Below are 22,411 nucleotides of genomic sequence, written 5' to 3'. Positions count from 1 at the left end.
TAATGGCGTTTCATTCTTTTTCAATTAAGTTGAACATAAACGTTATACGTTTGACATGCATTTTTTTTATTTTATTGATTTATTTTATTTTGTTTTTAGTTTATTAAATCAAAAATGTTATAGAAAAATATTTTTAATTTTACGGGATAAATTAATCATTCAAAAATCCTAAACCTAAACCCTAAATGTTAACGATTGTAAATTAATTTATTCCGTCGGTGTCTCGGCTTCAGGGCCTTCGGCCCTTCAGCCTCGCTTAATTAGGGTTTAGGTTCGAGGGAGTAGGGTAACCATTCTACGATGAAAAAACCCGCCTGTTTTATTTTGTATGCATAGAGGAGGTATACACTATAGAATCCACTTATATATAATTTCTATGAATATTTGTAATAGATCTGCAGGATAGGATTTGTTGTTGAGAGAACTAGAAAACTGGACTGGAAAGAAATTTCTTAATTCTTAAGATATGGAATAATAGTTTAAATAGAATCGTGATCTGAAGAGATCCATTAACCAAAGTGCAAAAATAGACCTATCAATCAGCGGATTCGTTAGAATTTAGTGATTGCCTCCGGTACCGTTATAAGATAACAGAAAAAGAGGCGAAGGCTGGTTTGGTTTTGCAAAGAATTCTTTATAACAGTTTTCTTATTTTCTATTTATCCGTATAACCTCAAAACAAAGAAATTTATTTGACTTTGATGAAAATGTATATATTTTTCTAATTAGAATTAGAATTGATTGGTCGTTCCTATCCAATAATCTACGAGTACCGGCTCGCTATTCACTCGGTTTTTGGGTCATAATCATTATGTAGGAGAGATGGCCGAGTGGTTGAAGGCGTAGCATTGGAACTGCTATGTAGGCTGCCCTACTCCCTCAATCCTAAACCCTAACCGTCGGCCAATTTAATATACAGTACGAATTAATAATTCTGCAAACCAAACCTAAACCCTAAATGTTAACGGTTGTAAATTTATTTATTCCGCCAACGTCTCGGCTTCAGGGCCTTCGGCCCTTCAGCCTCGCTTAATTAGGGTTTAGGCTCGAGGGAGTAGGGCCTACCGGCCCTACATCCTCAATCCTAAACCCTAACCGTCGGCCAATTTAATATACAGTACGAATTAAACATTCTGCAACCCAAAGCTAAACCCTAAATGTTAACGGTTGTAAATTTATTTATTCCGCCAACGTCTCGGCTTTAGGGCCTTCGACCCTGCAGCCTCGCATTAATTAGGGTTTAGGCTCGAGGGAGTAGGGCCTACAGGCCCTACACCCTCAATCCTAAACCCTAACCGTCGGATAATTTAATTTACAGTATGAATTAATCATTCTAAAACCCAAATATGAACTCTAAAAATATTAATGACGGTTAATTTACGTTCCAGTTATTATTTATTAGGAGTTATAGAAATTATTTTTTAAAAAGAAACAAAAGAATGTGGCATTGGGCTTGGGCCTTAAAAGTGGTAAACACTAATGCGTTTAGCGTTCCTCCTTCAAAATAAAACGCTACTCCCTCCGTCCCAATGAATTGTATACAGTTTCCTTTTTGGGACGTCCCACCAATTGTATACATTCCTAAAGTAGTAAAATTTTATAATATAAAACATCATTACACCAACTACTTTCTTCCACTATCTCCATTCTATAATAATATAAACACTATTACACCCACTACTTTCCTCCACTATCTCAAATCTATTACTTAAATATAAATGGGTCCCACCACTATACCCACTTTTAACCCAACTTTAATCATTTCTTACACAATTTCTTGGTCTCCGTGTCCCAACCATTTGTATACAAATGGCTGGGACGGAGGGAGTACTTTACAAGCGTTTTTATATGGCATTTCAGGGCCATTTTTACAAAATTTGTTATTCAGGGCATTAAACCTCAAAATTGTGTTATTTAGGCCCTTTTTTCCTAGTTTTCATTCAGTCTATCAGGTTTAGGTCTATTAGATTGTGTAAGTCAGCCTCAAGAAGCCCATTCCTCTCATGATCCAAGCCCAGATGACTAGCTAAGATGGCTGACATGGAGCAGGTTGGATAATTGACTGTGATCCGATGAGAGGATGTAGAGATATTGAGAGATATATTTATACGGTCAAGTCGGAACTATCGATGAGCTTTCATGTTTTGTTCATCCTCTCTAGGGGTGAGGAAACCCAAGATAGAGAGAGTAGTCCTTGAGAGAGTTCACTGACGATTTAGTGTATAAAATATTCGACCATTTAGCTGGGACCATCCTCAAGCGGAAAAATGAGGCCATGAGTCTTACTATTGTGTGAGCCCAAGACGAGCGACCTCATGACTAACGATCTCGGAGGGCCACATCTATGCTAGCAAGAACCCCTCTCTTAGGGAAGGATAGAGTATCCATATGGGGCTAGCAACTCAATTATATAGAGTGACCTAGCGTAATTATGAGCTCATGAGACTTGGTCTGATGTTGTTGTGAAGTCTTGGTGCTAGTAACTTTCACCAATTGACTAGATGAACCACTTTAATAGTCCATGTTCATATGTGAGCTTGCCGAAACCCATGACGATTTCAGGCATAACAATAATCTCGATTCCTTATCGTCATCAGTGATGCGAGAATGAATCATTAGACATCGGAGAAAAATTCAGATTGAAAGCGGAATTCATCTAAAGTGAATTAAGAGGCAGACAATCAATGGCGGAACCAGGACTAAAAGTTAGGGGGACTGAAAAATATTTCGTCATCTATACTTGCATGAATAGCTTTCTCAATATATATCATTCATTCATGCATCTTCCATCCTATTACGCTGATAAGTCTTGATTGTTTTCATAGCAAAAAAAACTCTCTCAACAGTAGCAATGACAACCGGTAAAACCAAAGCTAACTCAACCAGAAGATAAACTAAGGGATAAGCAGTGTGTCTGTGTGTTTTAACCATCATGACAGAAAGATTTTCTATATTTTGAAGTCCAGATTAATCTCCGCTCTCATATCATAGATAAAATTGTGTAACTGATTTGGAAACAACTCCAAGTCTAAATCCTTTGGATAAAGTTGTGCAAGGCAGACCAGTTTTGAGTTATTGAAATTTGAAAATTAATTTCTAGGATCCAAAGAGCCAACACAAAGTAGTAGCTCTATGTTTCCTAGCACCTCTTCAAGAACTTACGAGCTCTATTTGCTTCCTCAACAATGAGGAGCACACTTTCCCTCTTAACTATATTTTATATTATTTTTCTAATGTACAAAGTACTCAGCATGCATCATACAGTTTGCATGATCTAGTTGCTCTGAGTGTATCTGTTTGAATGTATTTGTTAATTAGACTCTCTTTAGACTAAGTGCCTTCTCTTTTCTTCTTTTATATTAAGTCCCTCTCTATGACATTTATAATTCAACGGAGCTAATAAAATTATATTGACTTCACAAATTCAGCGGGAGCTGGAAAAAAAATATACAATGTATTTTTTAGGTTAGGGGGGCTCTAGCATCCCCTAGCCCCCTCTGGTTCCGCCACTAACAACCCTCCTATATATGACGACCTCTAAGCTAGTGGGACCAAAGCCTGCAACCCCTAATATACGTCTCCAACCTCTAAATTCTCTATTCTATTATTTTATAAAAAAAATTAAATACAATATCTCTTCTTTTACAATGTGTTCCCGAGTTATGAAAATTGATTATTACCTTCTCTTCAAATCTCCCTTAAAATGAGAACAAACTTATATTGGAAAAATATATAAGAGATTTCCCTCCAAATCTCTAGAATTCTTTTCATTTCCTTCTCGAAATATTACCTACCATTAATACACCCTTGTATTTAGAAAAATATATATCTTACATAATCCCATATTACTCTTCTGTCTCAATACATGTCCCTTTCGACTTTTTTTTTTGAACAAAAATAATAAAATTCAATAATAGAACGCCATATGGCATCTACATACATGATCGAAATTGAACAAATGCATAATAATATCGTTGTTGAATCCTTCCATCTTGGATAGGCAACCAAACGATTTTTTGAAGAGATATATACATATTGTAATCCTCCAATTGTTGTTTTGAGCAATCGACCATGGATGTATCACCATAATAACTTTCATCATCGAATCAACACCATGAAAATCAACATCAAAATCCTGCAGATCTAGAATCCTGAACATGACGAACAATAAAAAAATCAAAATCAAACTCTCACACAAAGAGAGACCAAACAAAACCCAAATAAATTGGGAACTTATTAAACAAAAGCAAAAGATGAACAAAGACCGCTAAAAAGAAGAAAAGATTGGGGCTTTCCCGGTAAAACCCGATGGAAGCCGCTCAGATTACTGAGACGGCTACTTCAAGAATAGATATAGGGTTTTTAAGTTACCTGTCAAATGTTTACCCTAAAAGTATTGTCCCTTTTGACTTTTAACTAGTCAAATTGTATATACTTCAACTAAAATTTATATATATTATATAATTGCGAAAAAATTATAAAAAAAATATCATCAAAAAGTAAATCTAGTCTATTTTATAAAATAGTAAATAAATATTTTTTGATAGTTGGTAAAAAATTAGTCAATTCGACTTCTCGAAAAGCAAAATAAACATATAATTGAGATGGAGGGAGTACATGAGTTAATTGACCTAAAGGACGAAATTCAAAATACATGTCAAAGTTTTCTTTCGAAAACAAATATTTCATACTTGCTATTTCATTTACAAAAAAGATAATTTTAAAATTAAATTATATAACTACGCAATCAATGCATTTAAAATGTGTACCCACACCCAACAAGCTCTCTATTTTAGGATGTAATAATACATCTATAATATAAATTTGCACACACACGAATCATTTATGTTAAATGTCTTTAAACCTACAGTAATAATACATCTACAATATAAATTCACATTGTAGAGCCCTTGTACATATTGACTATTTACCAACCTCATTACTGCAAATTAACGGACAGATTGGAAAAAAACTAACAATTTAGGTACACAAAATGCACGATCAATATTTAAGGTACACAAAATGCAAAATGGACATAGATGCCAATCAATATTTAAGGTACACAAAATGCAAAATGGACATAGTTTCTATAAACTAAATGCATTTAACTCTAAAAAGAAAGATACACCATCTCTGCACTCTCCAAACTATAAATATTTTATTTACAAAGAAATTTAGAAAAATAAATAGGCTTGAGTTTTGTGGTCGATTAATGTACCTTAATATAGTACCTAAAGACAACTGGGTTATAAATTGTTCCTCAAAAGTTAATTTGACTTGAGGATCAAAACCAAAAGCTAAAAGAGGACCCATGAAGATTGAAGACTGCTCTTATGCTTTTACACAGCTAATAGCCTAAAATTGGTATGCACCTGCAACCATGCTGGAGGGGCCAGAAAGAGTCACGCTTACATAGAGAAAGCTCATTAATACATACAAATGCTCCAAGGGGCAACTAAGAACCTCACGCACAACTCAAGAGTAAAATGGCCGATCAGTTCAAAATTGAAATTGCACCTATCTTCTGTTAAAAGTTATGCTTGTAACACTAGACAGCCAGAATCCCAGCTCATCCATCGTTGTTCCTAGTCACCATCACTTACCTGCATCTCTGCAGAATTTTCTCTTATCGGACTGGACTCAGTATGTCGTGTGGTTGGTTCATCATCATCAGATTCTGACCACGCCCTCCGCTTTCTATTTGCAGCTGATGGATTTTCCACCTTTAACATGAGAAACACAAAAAACATTATACAAAGAGCTACACACGGATAAACGTAGTCAAAGGAAATGACAAAAAGATTACACACACACACATGGTCTTGCTCCACCAAAATTTCCTTAAAACAAATAAAAAAGTTCCTGAATTACATCAAAATATAGCATATATGATATGCAAATTGATCTTTGGGAGATGGTAAAAATACAAGCGAATTCAGATTTCAAAAAGAGCTCACCGATTAACAGCAAAAACAAATTTGAAAATGAGAAAATTATGTGTGATTATATATGGGAGGGTGTATTTTAATTGTTTGTGGTGCTTCTAGGGGCAATTATAGTGGATTGATCTAAGAGCTTAAAAGATCACACACACACATGGTCTTACTCCACCAAAATTTCCTTAAAACAAATAAAAAAGTTCCTGAATTGCGTCAAAATATACCATATATGATATGCAAATTGATCTTTGGGAGATGGAGAAAAATACGAGTGAATTCAGATTCCAAAAAGAGCTCACCGATTGACAGCAAAAACAAATTTGAAAATGAGAAAATTATGTGGGATTATATATGGGAGGGTGTATTTTAATTGTTTGTGGTGCTTCTAGGGGCAATTATAGTGGATTGATCTAAGAGCTTAAATTAATTTGCAGTTTCTATTTCAATTTTGGTTTCTATCTGAGCACTGGCCTATATATATATATATATATATATATATATATATATATATATATATATATATATATATATATATATAGAGAGAGAGAGAGAGAGAGAGAGTTCAGTTCTATGGAGTAGACATAAATATTAGAGTATTGGAGTAGAAAATTGGAAAAAATATAATCTAGTCATCAAAATTCAATTTCTTTTGTTCTACAATATTTGTAAACATTCGACAACCTGCAGATCTGCAATATAAATATTGTAAACAAAACGCAGAACAATTACTTTTATAAATCAGAGAACACTATGTTCTGCAATATAACTAATAAGCAGAACATGAATTTTAATACATGTTAAAGTTGAAAAATATTATTGATTGATTGATAATTTTGTTTAAGACAACTTATAAATGATAAATTACATTAAAATTTGGATAATGAGAGATATTATTGTTGATTAAACTAAAAAATTGTAACTCATACTCCAGTACTCCAATGTTTTTGTATACTCCATAGAACTTAACTCATATATCTATGTGTGTGTGTGTGTGGCATTGCTCAAAGAAGAACACCCTTAAAAAAGGAACAAAGAAGAACACTTTAGAATCGCATATAAAATCTTATTTAAAACTTGAATTAAATTCTAATGTTAAGCTAATTAACCTTTTATTATGAATAATAATAGTATCTAACATGTTTAACAATAAATACGGATAAAAAATAACATGATTCTATGTAATATTAATCGTGCAAAATATATATATACATGATTCTATTCTGAATTATATAATATTTCATATTAATAATTTGGATGAGTTTGAATGTTAGATTTCATATATTATGTTTAATTGGTGTTTAATTATGAAATTATAATCTTAACAAATCATTTTTTATGAAAAATAAAGTATTATGATAGTGTTCCTTTTTGTTCTTTTTTTAAAGTGTTCTGTGTGGAGTGCAACCCTATATATATATATAGGGGAGGGTTCTGGTACAAACTTACAAACTTACAAACTTTTTTTGTTCAACACATATATAACTTGAGTTCAACATTTTTATAAGGTATTTTGTTGAATATCGATTAAAATTGTGTTGGAGAAGTACATAAACTAGTTTTTCAATATAAAAACTAAGTTAAACTTATTATATAACCAATATTTATCTTTCTAGACCCTACCCAAACCCCAGAGGTATAGTTTAAGCATCTCTATAAATATATTCAACACAATGATAATTGATGTTCTACACCCAATGTTGAACCCCAGTTACGAATGTGTTGAATGCACGATTTATTTGTGCGTTATTTTTAAAATTGTGATGTTTTTCCAATAATTTTCAACATGGATACTTTCTATAACTAAGGATTAACATGTTCGGAGAATAAAAAAAATTCAAAAAAAAAGTTTGTAAGTTTGTAACTTAAAAAAGTTTTAATTTGATCCTATCCCTATATATATATATATATATATATATATATATATATATATATAGAGAGAGAGAGAGAGAGAGATTACTGCGTCAGTCTCAGCATCAGAATCTTCCAGCCCAGCAGCTGCAAGAAGATCCTGTGGATTCTCGTCAACTTCATCACCATCATCGTTCATTGTATTATCAGTCTGCTTGTAGTTCCTATTAACATACTCATCTTCCATTTCCATTTCTTCTTGATCGTCCATGTCACCTGCTTCCTCTGTCTCATAACGTGACTTCTTTTCTCTTTTTCTCTTCTTTTCTCCTTTTCTCCTCCTCTTTTCACTACGCCCTCCATTCTCGTCTTCAGCATGTGTCCTATCTTTACGCTTGGAGGCAGAAGTGTGCTTCCATTGTTCCTGGTTTGAATAAAAGGCAAATCAATTTCTCATGTTGCAACAGAGGAAGCATGAGTTCACTCAAGTCAAAAAAGGTAAGGTATCTTGCAATACAGAAAAATAGCTTTCTCATGAATACAAGTACTAACAAGTTGCAGTCAGTGTTACCCTCGGGTATGTCCCACTTCTACTAAATATCAAGAGATTCTATATTTCACCAAGTAAACATTACCAATTGCAAGAGGTTATATATTGTTTCATAGTGGCTACCTTGCAAGTTGCAACCAATATGCTTGCAGACAATGAATACTTATTGTCCATGCAAGTCCAGTTATTCAAAATAGTAGGTAAGGCAAGAATTAGTGACAATAGTGAAGCAGGAAATTATAATGCTGCCTTGCGAACTACAACAGAATAGGTAGAAGTGTATTGGAAATCAGTACAACTTTCAACTTACTGTATAAGTTAACCAAACAGGCGCTGAGCCTGGTTGTACAAACGGTAATGGCAGCCACAGATCAAGAACATGACAATATAATGTAAAGGATAATCCGATACCAAACATTGTGGACATGCAAATTTCTCCAAAATAATCACAAAGTAATTGAACAAATAAGATGACCGTCTTTAATGTACCTTCATACGCTCTAAATGCTCCTCCTGTTGCTGCATTTGCTTTAATTCTTCCTCCTGTTTTCTCTTCTCCAACTGTTCACAATATTAACACGAACAAAGACTAAGACAAACAGTGACAATAATAATGAGCTAAGTAGATAATATTAAAAACATTGACCTGCAGTTTCTTCTGTTCTTCAGCTTTGCGGCGATTTTCCTCAGCCAATGTAACCTGGCGAGCAAGTTCTTGTCTCTGCTTATTTAGCTGGTCTTCACGCTCAGCTGCCTCTAAATGAACTTTTGCAGCCTCCAGTAAGTGCTTGCAATATCCAACATGAGTTTCTATTTTCTTTTCATCAAATCCATGAATGTGAAGATTTGAAGCTGCAGATAGCTGACTAAACAAACGAACTGCATTTGTAAGCTCGGCAACTGTTGCACGTACCTATTATACAAAACAAAAAAGTAAAAAAGTAAAGAGAAAAGAAAACTTGGAGAAAGTCGGACAGAGAATATTAACGTTGCACACTAGTATCCTGGAACTTATTGGCAAATCTAACAGCTTATTCAATGTCTGAGACAAAATGTACGAATCTGCCTCCAGTAGTTAATGCCTTGTTAAAATTTGAGTAATTAATCTCGTGAAAGAGGGAGATGGTCAAATGTCAAAAAATAGCATATTCAATGCCCATGGGATTTTTCAGTTTCACGTTTAACATTCCTGCCATGAACTGATAAAATCACACTTCTGTCATCCATCTATTCAAACAAGGATATGCTAGTCTATAATCATCTACAATATGCAATTACATGGATAATGATCTTTGCTTTGTTATGAATATATGATACAAAAAAAGGGGGAACAGCCACAGGGTCTCTTGAGCTTTCCCAACCAGTTGCCTCGAGATCTAATGTAACAACTAAACCAAGAAGGTGATTTGCATTCTTTACCTCGTCTACAGTCCTTTTTGTCTTCTGTAAAGTGGATGCTGAGAATTTCTGCAATGTCACACCAGCATCAAATCTCAAAGTGTAATTTGAAGGAGCCAAATGGATTGCTCTTAGTAAAGTCCTTTTACAGTCTTGCCATTGTTCAGCTTCATAATGCGTACGAGCTAGATACAGAAGAACATTACTGTCTGTATTGTAGAAAAACCTACGCAGACAATTTTGATACTGCAAAACAAAGGATTACAAATTGCAACTAGTCATATCAATATCCAGAGACTATTTTTTCTCAAATAGTTGATGATTAGCAAATAAATCAAAGGGGAACGAACCATCTTGATAGCCAGAGCAAAATCTCCTTGAGCAAAATGAATATGTGCTAGATTTATCCACACGCCTGGCATCTGGACAAAAATGCTTCCACTTGCAGCCTCTTGAACCTACAATTTAGAAGTACAAACTTTTGTAAGACTAGCAATTCAGTAATTTTTGCAGCAGCAAAACCTAAAGCATTAAAAAAATGTAAAAAACGTAATCCCGCTGACCTGTGTAAGAAGTTCCTTTGCAACATCATAATGACCTTTTTCTGCCAGTACTACACCAGCGCCATTGGCAGCATATAGATTAGAAGAATGCTGAACCAGGACCTGGTAATTATTAATATTAACAAGAGTTACGTACATATCAAATGCAGCTTTTACCAGTATTCTAGCACATATTTTAAAGACAAGAATTACAGGGGCATGGATACCCTAAATATATGCTAGAAGTGTTAAGAATCAAGGTCCAGCTTAAAAAACTATTGTAAGAATCAAAAGGATTTTCTCCTAAAGCCGCCTACCTAAAACAGTGTTTTTCTGATGGGAAAAACGTTTAAAATGATTCAAGACAAACCTAAATCAGATAAAGAACACAACTGTGAAGTGGAACTTGAATAAGTAAATGAAAAAAAAAACATTCAAATTGCAGCCCTCCACCCACTTTAAATTGAAAGATAAGAGGCTGCAAGATGGTCATGTACAGATTAAAAATTGATGGACAAAAACCTTATACATGAACAATGCAATAATCCATCTCCAGAACATATCGACGTTCCTATTACTTATGAATTGGCCAGGATTTAAATAAAAACAATGGTAAAGATCATGAACAAGCCTCAATCACATGCAGGTATGTCCAGAAGTGCTTGCACGATTATGTATTATACATTCATACTATAAGCTAAAAGTGCTCTATATATTAAAAGCAGCTAGAGCAGTTCAAATGCAGCAATACTAAGAAAATAAGCAGAGACATCAGAACAATACTCTAAGAATGATTATATAAAGAAATGAAAAAACAATGAGAAGTATTGATGTTGGATCTCGAACCAAATACTAAATTGTTTCACTCGAGAAAAGATTAAAAGCTTTGAGATATAAGTCCAGAGTGGCATCCATGGATGTATAATTACTTTTGTGTAAAGTTCTTTAGCTTTTTCCAGATGTGTTGCTTCCAACTTTGCATTTCTTTTGTCGAAACGAACTGCTGCAAAGTAATTCCAGTTTCCCTATCCAATTTTAAAACAAAATGATGAGAAAATGATGGCAGAAAATTTTGACAACATGAAAGAATAATAAGAATATAACTAGAGTACATTCTTTTAGGATTAATGCAGGTCGAGTCGTAAACACTTTGGGCACGGGATGCATTAAAGACCCCAAATGTATCAAGCATCACACATTGTCATTTTAACATAACATGTACTAACCAAACAAAGTGTGGCATAAGAATCTTTTCCATTGGTTGCATCATTTGCAGCTTTGAACGTTTCTTTTGCTTTGACCCAGTCATCATTTTTAAGCTCCAAGTCACCGAGCATTAGTAATGCATTTGGGCATTTGTCATCTATCTTTAAGGCATCACGAACCTGTTACATTAAAATATCCAATTTTTAAATATCCGCCAAACATTAAACATTGAAGGAACAAAAAGAAATGGATACATGTGATATCTAGAGAAGAAGTAACAACCAGTTGAATGCTTAGGTGAAAATTGTTTTGAGCTTTTGCGATAGCAGCGAGCCGGAGATGAGCATCTATGTACTCGGGATACTGTAAAAAATGGTTAGAAGACTTCTAGCAATAAATGCTAACCAAAACTTTGAACAGGAACTTGTTAACAACTACACATGCATAAGGAGAAAAATTAGTATCATAATATGACCAAGATTGTGCCAAACCCTCAAACATGATGCATGAATAGCATAGGGAAACTGAAACAACATTTATGGCCGCAACAAAACGAAAAAAAACACTTTCACATTCAAGCGATCTCCAAAAAGCCATGATAATCCCCCGGCAAAAAGGAACTTGCAAAATCCATAAAAATGTACCAAAAAATTTTCAACAATTTAAAGGAACAAAAGGTTAAAATATTTTTGTACTCAAGCAACGTAATTCTACGCTCCTAATCTGATTGTACCACCTTCTCATATCTTGCAAATCTCAGCCCCCTCCACTTAGCTACAGTATACTGTTTGCTGCTAAACAATCTTGGCATCATGAAAGATGCCACATAACTACTTGTGAGAGGGCAAGTATTTAAAACTCAGAAAAATCATTGGGTCCACATTCCATTGTCACAATCGCATGCAGTGCGATTTGTGCATATTGCTTCTGTTTTCACAAATTGTCTTTGGTGGATTTCAAGAAAGCCAACCCCTTTGAGGGGGGGGGGGGGGGGATAAATTGGGTGGTTCTTCAGTTCTGCACAGACGAACCAACCAAGTTGCGACACCTTTTTAATAGTCAGGGCTATGGTTTTTAGCCAAAACTGTGCAAGCTTAAAGAGTTTTTCGCTCTCAAAGAAGCAAAAGTGATGTATAAATCTGCCTAAACAAAGTTTGTGGGGCTGTTTGCTCCAGTGCTGAGTAAAAACTGGTTCTCGTTTGATCCTAAAATGGATAGATCTAAATTCCCCATGATAACTGTTTAAGAAAATCTGTTTCTAAAAGGAACTATTTGGTCACAGAGCTGAAGTGCAGTCTACTCATATGCCTTTAAAGTGTTTAATAGCCTCTTTATAAGTGTAAACAAAATTTGGAAGATATGTCTGTTGAACACACTAAAGCAAATCACCTAATAATGATGTGTTTATACATAATGACACATCTTTACAAAGACTGAAAAAACTACAGAAGGCAAAAGCCAATCAACAACATACCTTGAACAAGATCAGACGGTATAATATGCTAGCCATTTCAGTTCTGTGTAAATGCTCTAGTAGTGTGCCAAGGTTAAATAGTGGTGGGATTTTAATCCAAGGCAGTTCCACAGAAACTCCTGCTTCCTCAATCTGGCTGAACAACTGTGTGTCCCTATACTTCTCAACAGATGCACTAGCATCCAACGGCTTGTACAATGCTTCTTTGATAGGATCAGGCTGTTGTCTGTTGCCCTTAGTATCAGTATCAATTAACTTGCGCCATACACCATCACCTAGAGCCTCCTTAAATGCTTCTTCAGCAAGCTGGAAATTAAATAAGATTAAGTTAGCTTTCAAAATCAGAATAAAAGATTGTAAATACTGCACTCAGCAGTTCTTGTATGCAAGTAAAATAACAAAAACATACAGACCTCATACTCTTCCCTTTCAAAATGAAGGGCCCCAATATTATTGAGTAGATCTATCGGTATCTCTTCATGACCCTTTTTCAATAGAGCGCGCGCCTGTAGCAAAAAACTAATTTAACTTGAGCAAAGTTACATTTATAATATGAATATGTGATTCGGAAAATTGGGATGTGTGCCACGTGTATACTGCAATGAACAACAAAGCTTTTGGAATACACACTCAAAAGGGGGCTGCAGCAACTATAAATTATACAAATACATTCAGTAACTGTATATGCAAGATCTAACTTAAGCAATAAATAAAAACAAACAATAATCACGTATCTGAGCAACATATATATCTCAGCCTTAATTTCCACGTATTTCAAAGGACTACATTATAATAACTCAGGCAAAGTGTCTGCTAGTAGATATTTCTTTCAAAAGACACTAATTTAGTTGCATATCCCATTGACTATGATCTCAACAAAGAGATGGAGTGATGGACGCTGACATTGCTCTTTTACCTGTGATGCTCGGACCCGCCCGGAGACCCCGCCGTACCGGTGTCGACACGACACGACCCGGGTACGGACACGGAATCCGGATCGGATCCGTCCGGTGGAAACCGGACTCGTCAACTCCGGCGACTAAATTCCGGCGACACAAAATCGGCCATACTTCGTGTCTTTTCCATAACAGAGTTGAAAAGAAGAAGATAAATAAAGAAAGATGAAGAAAAGCGGAAAGAAGAAGGAAAATGAAGAAGGGCGGAAAGAAGAAGAAAGATGAAGAAGATGGGAGATGAAAAAGCGGGGAAGATGCCTCGATTAAAGAAATTTCTTTATTTATGTATACAGTACAGCTAATTGTACAGATATTGTACTCTAACCTTTTAACGATTTAATTTATTTATTTTTGAATTTTTACTTGATTTTGAAAATTTACTATTATAATTTTTTTCTAATTCCTATCAAACACATATGAATTATAGAAATAACGTGACTTTCATAAAATTTAAATTAAATATAAAACTTAAAAATTAAATATTAAGATTAAACTTGATTTTTGATAAAGAATCTAGGTAGCTTTTTAAAAAGGAGACATATAATATTTTTTAAAGGATAAAATTTGCACACTTAATAAATATAATTTTTGAAAAAATAATTTAATAATTTAATATAATCTGTAAATTTGGTTGAAGAAAATCAAATTAATGAAAATAAATGATGTTATCTTTCTGGTGTCCATATCCCCGTATCCAAATCCCGGTGTCCATATCCGCGTGTCCGATCCTTATGAAACGTGTCCCCGAGTCTAAGATTTCATGATTTGGCGTATCGGATACCAGGATATGTGTCCGTGTCGGATCCTTCTAGACGAGTCCGAGCATCCTAGTCTTTTACCAGAGATTCATGGTTTTTTTAATTTGCTAGCCTCTACTCTAGGTCTTGTTCCCCATTAGACTATCAACTTGACATAAAGCTGCACAAGTCCACCTTTGACTCCATGGATAACATAACAATGAGCAAATTGAGCACTCAATGCATTCAGTACTACTAGAAAGGTACAAGGACCATGATAAGAGACATGCTATGTGGATGAGGTTGTGAGTTGTGACATCTGTTGTTCCGTAGCAAGAAAAGAGTTCACAAGATAAGCTCTATGTTACTTTTTTAATTTGTAAAGTGAAAACAAGCAAGCAGGGAAGAAAGAGTCATTACACTTTTGAAGGCATCTAAAGCAGCTCCAGCATCAGTTGAGATCAGCAGCTCACCCAGATCTATAAATGCCTGTATAAAGTTTAGTGAAAGGAAAGAAACTAAAAAATATCAGCAAAATTTTGTGACAAACACCGTGGAAATCATAGCAAACTATTTTCACATTATAAAATGATATAATGTTTCAAAAAAGTTACTATTCTGCATGTACAATAAAGATAATTACCAAAAGAATTAATAAAAGTTAGTGCCACTTTAATGATTGAGGCATCAGACAGATGCAAAGGAATCAATACAGAGATAAAAGACTTCACAGCTGATTCCAGTAGAAGAGACCTTTGACACAAAGAACATGAATTTGAGAAGATATAAATTACCTCGTGATCACGTGGATGGAACTTTGTAGCTTTTTTCAGGTATTCCAAGGCCTTCTCAGACTGTCCAAGCTGAACAAATATATGACCAACAGCCTGAATTACAAAAATTTATATTCATGTCAGTATGGTAAGAAGAGAAAACAGATTGTCGAAGATGAGGGGTTTCTTAACATTAGATGAATGGAATGGAGATGAGTGGTAGATAAAGATAAAAAATATTAACATAATGATATGAGACATGGAAAGAAGAAAGTAAATGCGGGAGTGAAAGAGGGTGCAAGAATAATGAATACATGACAGAGAGAAAAATATATCGAATAAACCGAGATAAATGATGAAACCAGATAAAGAATCACATGGTTGTGCATGCAAGTTTGCCCTCTGATTTATATATATTAATATGCAAATAATTAGCACGGACAACAAGATTAAATTATTAAACAAAATAACCAAAAAAATCTTTCAACACACTCACTTTCAGAGTCTCACAGTTTTCAGGGGCCACCTCCAAAACTTTTTCATAGTTTGCAAGGGAACTTCGCAGATCTCCCAAATGCAATTGAACTTGTGCAAGACCTGTTGGAAGGTAAGCAGTGGTATTTCTCAGTAGCCATCAGAGTATGATAACAGAAGAATCTGAAAAATAATTAATGAGGTGCCAAAAAATAAAGTAAAGCTAATCATTTATTATCTATTACTGGCAGGTAAGAGGGGCGAAGCAAGATATAGTGTAACTATTATATGGGTCCGGTCCCTGACATATGTATGTCAGGACATACTATCAGCGGAAAAAACCCGCTTTATGGCTTAACCCTAAGTTTTTGATGAATATGCAGGGGGGTTACAGTGTCATCCAGTGAAAAACTGACTCATTTTTGGGTTTCTCTCGTCCAATTTTTTTCCGCAGGACATATGTTATTAACAATCAATTGTTTTGGACCAACACCCAAATATATATATAGGCAATTGCTCACATACAAACCAAATTAGAGTACAAACTACAAACTCCATCTAGGCCCTTAGATGAATCTAATCTAATGGCCCCCTGGAAGTCACCGCACACAATTAAAAATACACCCTTTAACACATGATCCCACATAATCCCATTCGTTTCCCACAATTCGTCTCTTGCTCTTTCCGTATATATATAACTTGTCTCTATAATACGACTAGGATATACAACCCACTAACACCTATGTAAACTTTCAAATTAATGAACCAACATTTGTATTTTTTTTCCTGCCTACTAGGAGCTATTTACTGTTGGTGTTAAATATTCCTGTGTAAAAGAAAAAAGGTTGATGAGGCACAGGATATGCAACCCACTAACACCTATGTAGCTCCGCCACTACATCTAAGGTTACTTTTGATGTCATCAAATCTCCTGATAAAATCATATCATTCTGACCAGAAATAAAACTGAACAGCTAGATAGCGAATCAAGAGTGGGTAGCCTACACAAATAATGCAGACAATGATGAGCCACTATGATAAGAAGCTTCAAAATTCACTCACCATAATAAGGTAAAACAAATTCTTTAGGCTTATCAATTTCTTTTACAGATGCCATGTAGTACAGTCCAGCCTTTTCAAAATCCCCCTACATTCAATAAGAAAATCAATACATTAACATTACAGTAATTAAATAAACTTGATCTTGATTTTAACAACATCGACAATTCAAAAGTGCAAGTAATCTTAACAAAAGCAAATGGGTAATCGTCACGAAAATAACAATAAAAATATTGAGTTCAAACAAAGAAAAAAGGGAGATGGAAATCCACACTTAAACAAGAACAAATAAAACTGTAGGCAAAAGAGATTAAGCTAATAATAGACATAAGAAGTTTAATCTTACAAACCTTACTATGGTACGAACGTGCTAGGTTATAATAAGAGTGTGCCCTTGTTGGCCCGTGATTAGTTACAGCAAGAGCAGTTTCAGTGAGTTGCTCAACCAGGAAATGTTGACCAGTGAAGAAGAAATGGTTTGCTAGATAATTAAGTGACGTTGCACAATACGGATAAAATTCAAAAGCTCTCTGCATCTTTTCCATTCCCCTTCTAATACCAGCAGCTGTGGATAAAGGTAATGTCAAAGTCCAGTCAGAATGATATATAACAGAATAAAATTTACAATTCATCCATGGTTTCAAGGATGATGGTTACCAGAAGACACTTAGTATCAGGATTTTTGATTTGGTTTCCCTATGTCAATATTTAAATATCTATATGGTTCTGATTCTGCATATATCCATATGTAACAAAGCGGCAGCGCACCTAATCTATAAATTATGGTTAGCATAACATGCCATAGTTTGGGCCAATAAACATATATGCAGGCCCAAACAATTGCATTGTTTATAAGACTAGTCTTAATATTTTCACATAAATCACCTTAAAATGTTTCAAAAAAAGCAAACCAATTCAGCCCTAATCACTAAAAGAATACACAAGTTACAACAGTTTTAGTATAAGATATTTATATTATTAAAATAGAATGCATATTGTAACTTATAATATGCATTCCTCTATTAAAGATTGAGAAAAAAAACCTATCGTACCCATATGTTCACTCAAAGTAATGTAGAACATATGCGCATACCCTGATTCAAGTCCCCCCCTGTCCTAGGTAACAATGATTTCAGATATATAGGTATTTTAAACTCTGAATTAGTCTATGCATAATAGGGTAAGTGTAATTGTGTACCTGTTGTAAATTTTATATACATTGGGAATAAAACATGGCTCACCTTCATTAATTTGCAAGTCCAAAATTCCAAGTGCCACAAGAGCCTCAACATTTTCGGGGTCCAACTGTAAAATTGTGTGATAAATAAAACATTAGCAACACCACATACTGTACAGTAAACAGAGAATATTGATCCATTACATTTCCCTTGCCTGCAAAACGCGTTTAAATGCTTGCTTAGCCTTTTCATGTTGACCCAATTTATAACGACACATGCCAATGCCAAGTCTTACAGCTGCAGGGCACTGTGGGTTTACTTGCAAGGCCCTCTTTACAAAAATTACAATTTGAAGTTAGTAGACGCAAACAAAAATCTCTATTTGATAGAACAAGAAAATATACAACCCCCCCCCCCCCACCGCATAAGCTTCGGAAGAAACGTTTAGATCTTGAACTACAAAACTCTTTCTCATACAACATAACAAATGACTGACAAACCTTGTACAACTCCAAAGACTCCAAATATTTTCCACGGCTGAACTGGACACATGCCTGCAAGAATTAAGATCCAGTCAACCCAAATAGATAACAAAAGATGCAAATAAAATCTTCTTTCTATGATGAGAAATAGCTAGACTAATTTAGTCACTAATGAATTAGTAATGCGAAAGAGGTTATTGAATCAATTTTAAGAAACACACTGCATCTATAGTCTGGCCTTCTGGCATTTTAAAAACTATTTGCCTATATTGGACACGGTAGAGAAACAGTTCTAATATTTGTGTCAACTTGATAGGATTTCTATGATTGACAAAAGAATTGAGCAATAGGCTGTTTTCACATGCTTATGCAATATGCCACCTTTGGACAAGTAGAAATATTGTGTTCTTTTTTCAAGGACATTGATTGACTACCAACGTGTTAAAGAGAAAGAAATTAATGACTCGGGAGTCAACTACTGCATATGCATTGTACTAGAACACCTAATCACTATCAATAAAAGATGTGCTGATAGAAAATGCTGATGACAGTATATACCTGACCAAGAAGGGCTGGAACATGTTCCCTATCTCCATCCAATACAATCTTAAATGCAGAAGATGCCTGGTCTAAATCACCTTTAGCTAGTAAAAGTTGACCTGCAAGCAAAAACAGACGTATTAAATTATAGAACAGTGCACACCTGTATGACACATATTAGCCTGGTAGATAGTTCATACATATGGTTTAAAAATTGAACTGTACACTAACATACACACACTCTTTATCAACTCTTCTTAAGGAGAATAAAGAGTAGCATCACCCACCGTACACCCATCAATAAAACTTGAAAAAAACAGACTAAGTTACTCAATTCTGAACATCAGCATCAAACATTCTTGCAACTAAGAAAAGGCAAAAAAATTCAGAATACATGTAAACATGGGTTATCAAAAGACAGTGCATGGAGGTAAAGAGAGGAGCATTACTAATTATGCGGTGTTGCTATAAGAATTATCAATCAAATGTCAACAAGAACTTAAATGGCTAGTCCATAGTAACTATGTTGTGAGTAATACTAACAAAAAAAATTCTGGGTGCTTATCATCATCATCCATACCTCCCTTTGCCCTCCACTCAAACTTTTGATTGTCTTATACAGACCATCAGATAGATAGCAAAAGACATACCCAATTTGTGTAAAATAAGTGAACGATTATATAGGTACAAATCCAAAAGCTGATTGTTACTTGGTTTTGGTTTGAATTCTCAACCTTGCTTCAGTCAACCCGCATTTAATTTAGATCAATGTTCAATATAGTACAACCTACATCCCCATCATCTACAACACAAACACACACACATATAAGGGCAACAATTACATTTGGACTTTAAATACTTAAACAGCAGCACAACTCAAAAGGTGGCTACAAGTTACATTTAAAAGATTATGAGCGTATCTTGCTTATCAAACCACAACTGCTCAGTTGCCTTTTTGTGTACATTTCTCATACACACTTTAAGCATTATCTTGAGGACTCCGCAAGCATAGAATTTGTAAGGAAAAATTTGTAAATTAGTGAAAGCAGTTGAAGGTTAGATACCTTTGCCAACCCAAGTAGAAGACTCGTGCATATCTATTCTTGACGCTTTATTGTAGTATTGTGTAGCTTTAATAAAATAATCCTCCTTTTCTCGTTTGGTCTCAATTTTCCCCAGGTGGCTATAGTAGGCTCCTAGAGCATTTAGTATGGCGATCCTCTCATATCTCACATCAGCATAGTACTCATCAATCTCTGTAAGTCAAAAACGCATATAACAGACTACACATCTTCAGTACCGGTAAACAAATTGCATTATGTGGTTATCTTTAACATATTCGAATATGCAATCAACATAAAATTGGCCTCCTAGCAAACCATATGTTGGCAAATGAGACGTACCAGGACTAGACCCTTCTTCCAATATTTGGCGAAATTGTTCAACCTTTCCTTGTTTAAAGTACTCCCTCTACATCAAGAGCAGTATATGCCGTTAAAATGCTATCAGAGAGGGATTTTTTTTTCTTCCTTGATTTTTAAAAATTTTATGGAATCGGATACATATACAGATTGAACATACACTGATCAGCTTAGATTCTCAAATTTTGAAACAACTAATTATGCATAAGCCAACGGATTGGAATTTGGAATTGGCAATATAACAGGAAAATGTCATGCGACCATTCAATTGCCTAAAATAACTATTAGTAGATACTCCCTCCGTCCCGTATATATCGTTTCCTCATTTCTTTGTTCGGAAAAAATTGTCAACATTAAATTAATATGGTAAATTACATCCTGAGTTTGTTAGATCTTTTTAAAAAACAATACACCTTTTTGGTAACATGTAGCTTATTTATTATGAATATTTGACTGAATAGAAAGGTGGATTTTGATCAATGGCCAAAAACAAGGGACGGAGGGAGTATAATTATTTGATTTCCTGCAACAAATTCTATTTATCCCTTTGCTGGCGAACTCTATGGCTACATTTCTCAATTATATATCTCTACTGGAATTTTAGCAGCAACAATATTCAAGCTATGTTACTCCGACTCTTCTATTTAGGTTGCCGTACCCGTGTCGGACACTTGGACACTCGGACACAACACTTATTTCGTGTCGGATCCTTTGACTAAAATGTGGACACTTTGACCAATTTAAAAATCAAATATGAGCAAAACTTACAATTGAAAAGAAATATGTGAGAAAAAAGAAAGAAGCGAGAATGAGATTTAAGTACAAAAGATGCGTAATTTGCAAAATCCCTTACAAAATCATGTCTAATATGAGTTTTATTGTTACTTTTTGTTAGGATGTCTAACTTACCATACTTGTTTATTAGTATATTACGATGTGTCCCCATACCCGTGTCCAAAAATAGGACAGTGTACCCGTGTCCCCAATTTCCATAGTTCTCACACTCAAATACGTGTCGTGTCCGACACTCCGTACCCGAGCCCGAGTAACATAGTATTCAAGTGATGAATGAGCTTATAATTTTTTGTTCTGTTTAGACCTGCGCGCCTAAAAAATTTCCCGGCCGACTGTTTTATGAACAGTACAAAACTCTTTAAATTAAATCTCATAAACTCAATAAAATCTTATCAAACACTTGTTGCTATCTAGAGTGTCCCCGAGCAACCAAATTATATCCCCCCAATTGTCTGCATAATAAAACATCAAACTAACCTTACGTTATCATACACAATCTAAATATCTGAGTCAATTCCATAAAATCAAACACTAATATTCCCATAGCTTTGAGTAGATAATTCTACACAAAACCTAAATTTAAGCAGTAGAGAGATATAGAAAACTGAGAGAAAGAGGGAGGGAGGAAGGGGGGGGGAGAGAGAGAGAGAGAGAGGACTGACAGCGATGATGAGCCAGAGATCAAGAGGAGCCTGTTCAGCTTTTAAGATATCGAGAATGTCGGTGGCGTCTCTGGGCAGCTGATCGAGAGAGACTCTGACCTCCTCTTCGGAGTTCTGTACCGGAATATAAACACACGCCATTCTCCTTTTGCTTGTAATAATTCTGCAGCTAATCGATCCAATTAAACCCTAGCTCTGCAGCTTCGGAGTAGGAGAAGAAGATGCTGCGAGGCAATAGTCTTTGTTCGTGTATTAACTTCTTTTTTTTAAAAAACTAGTGAATAAAGCCGCGCTTCGCTGGCGGCTTTATAAATTTTGTATAAATTTTGATAAGAATTAATATTATAATAGTATAAAAATTATTTTGAGTCATCTTT

At 34.8% G+C, this 22,411-nt stretch overlaps 1 protein-coding gene across 1 annotated transcript; it reads right to left on the bottom strand.

Moving 5' to 3' along the window:
- Window positions 1-5,134: 5,134 nt before the first annotated feature.
- Window positions 5,135-22,301, bottom strand: LOC108196061 (protein CTR9 homolog). Its single transcript, XM_017363138.2, has 24 exons — window positions 22,035-22,301; window positions 20,560-20,626; window positions 20,221-20,412; window positions 19,175-19,275; window positions 18,635-18,688; window positions 18,349-18,465; window positions 18,198-18,261; window positions 17,307-17,521; window positions 16,960-17,044; window positions 15,920-16,020; window positions 15,445-15,537; window positions 15,071-15,139; window positions 13,371-13,463; window positions 12,958-13,263; window positions 11,766-11,846; window positions 11,504-11,662; window positions 11,207-11,302; window positions 10,299-10,400; window positions 10,086-10,193; window positions 9,757-9,981; window positions 8,984-9,250; window positions 8,827-8,898; window positions 7,897-8,211; window positions 5,135-5,723 (listed from the first exon to the last, which is right to left on the bottom strand). Exons 1-24 carry the CDS (start codon window positions 22,173-22,175, stop codon window positions 5,586-5,588), a joined length of 3,261 nt encoding a protein of 1,086 aa, XP_017218627.1. The 5' UTR covers window positions 22,176-22,301; the 3' UTR covers window positions 5,135-5,585.
- Between the last annotated feature and the right edge of the window lie 110 nt (window positions 22,302-22,411).

Source organism: Daucus carota, chromosome 7, assembly GCF_001625215.2.
Source record: "Daucus carota subsp. sativus chromosome 7, DH1 v3.0, whole genome shotgun sequence".
Lineage (NCBI taxonomy): Eukaryota > Viridiplantae > Streptophyta > Magnoliopsida > Apiales > Apiaceae > Daucus > Daucus carota.
This window is presented reverse-complemented; position numbering and strand designations above follow the sequence as displayed.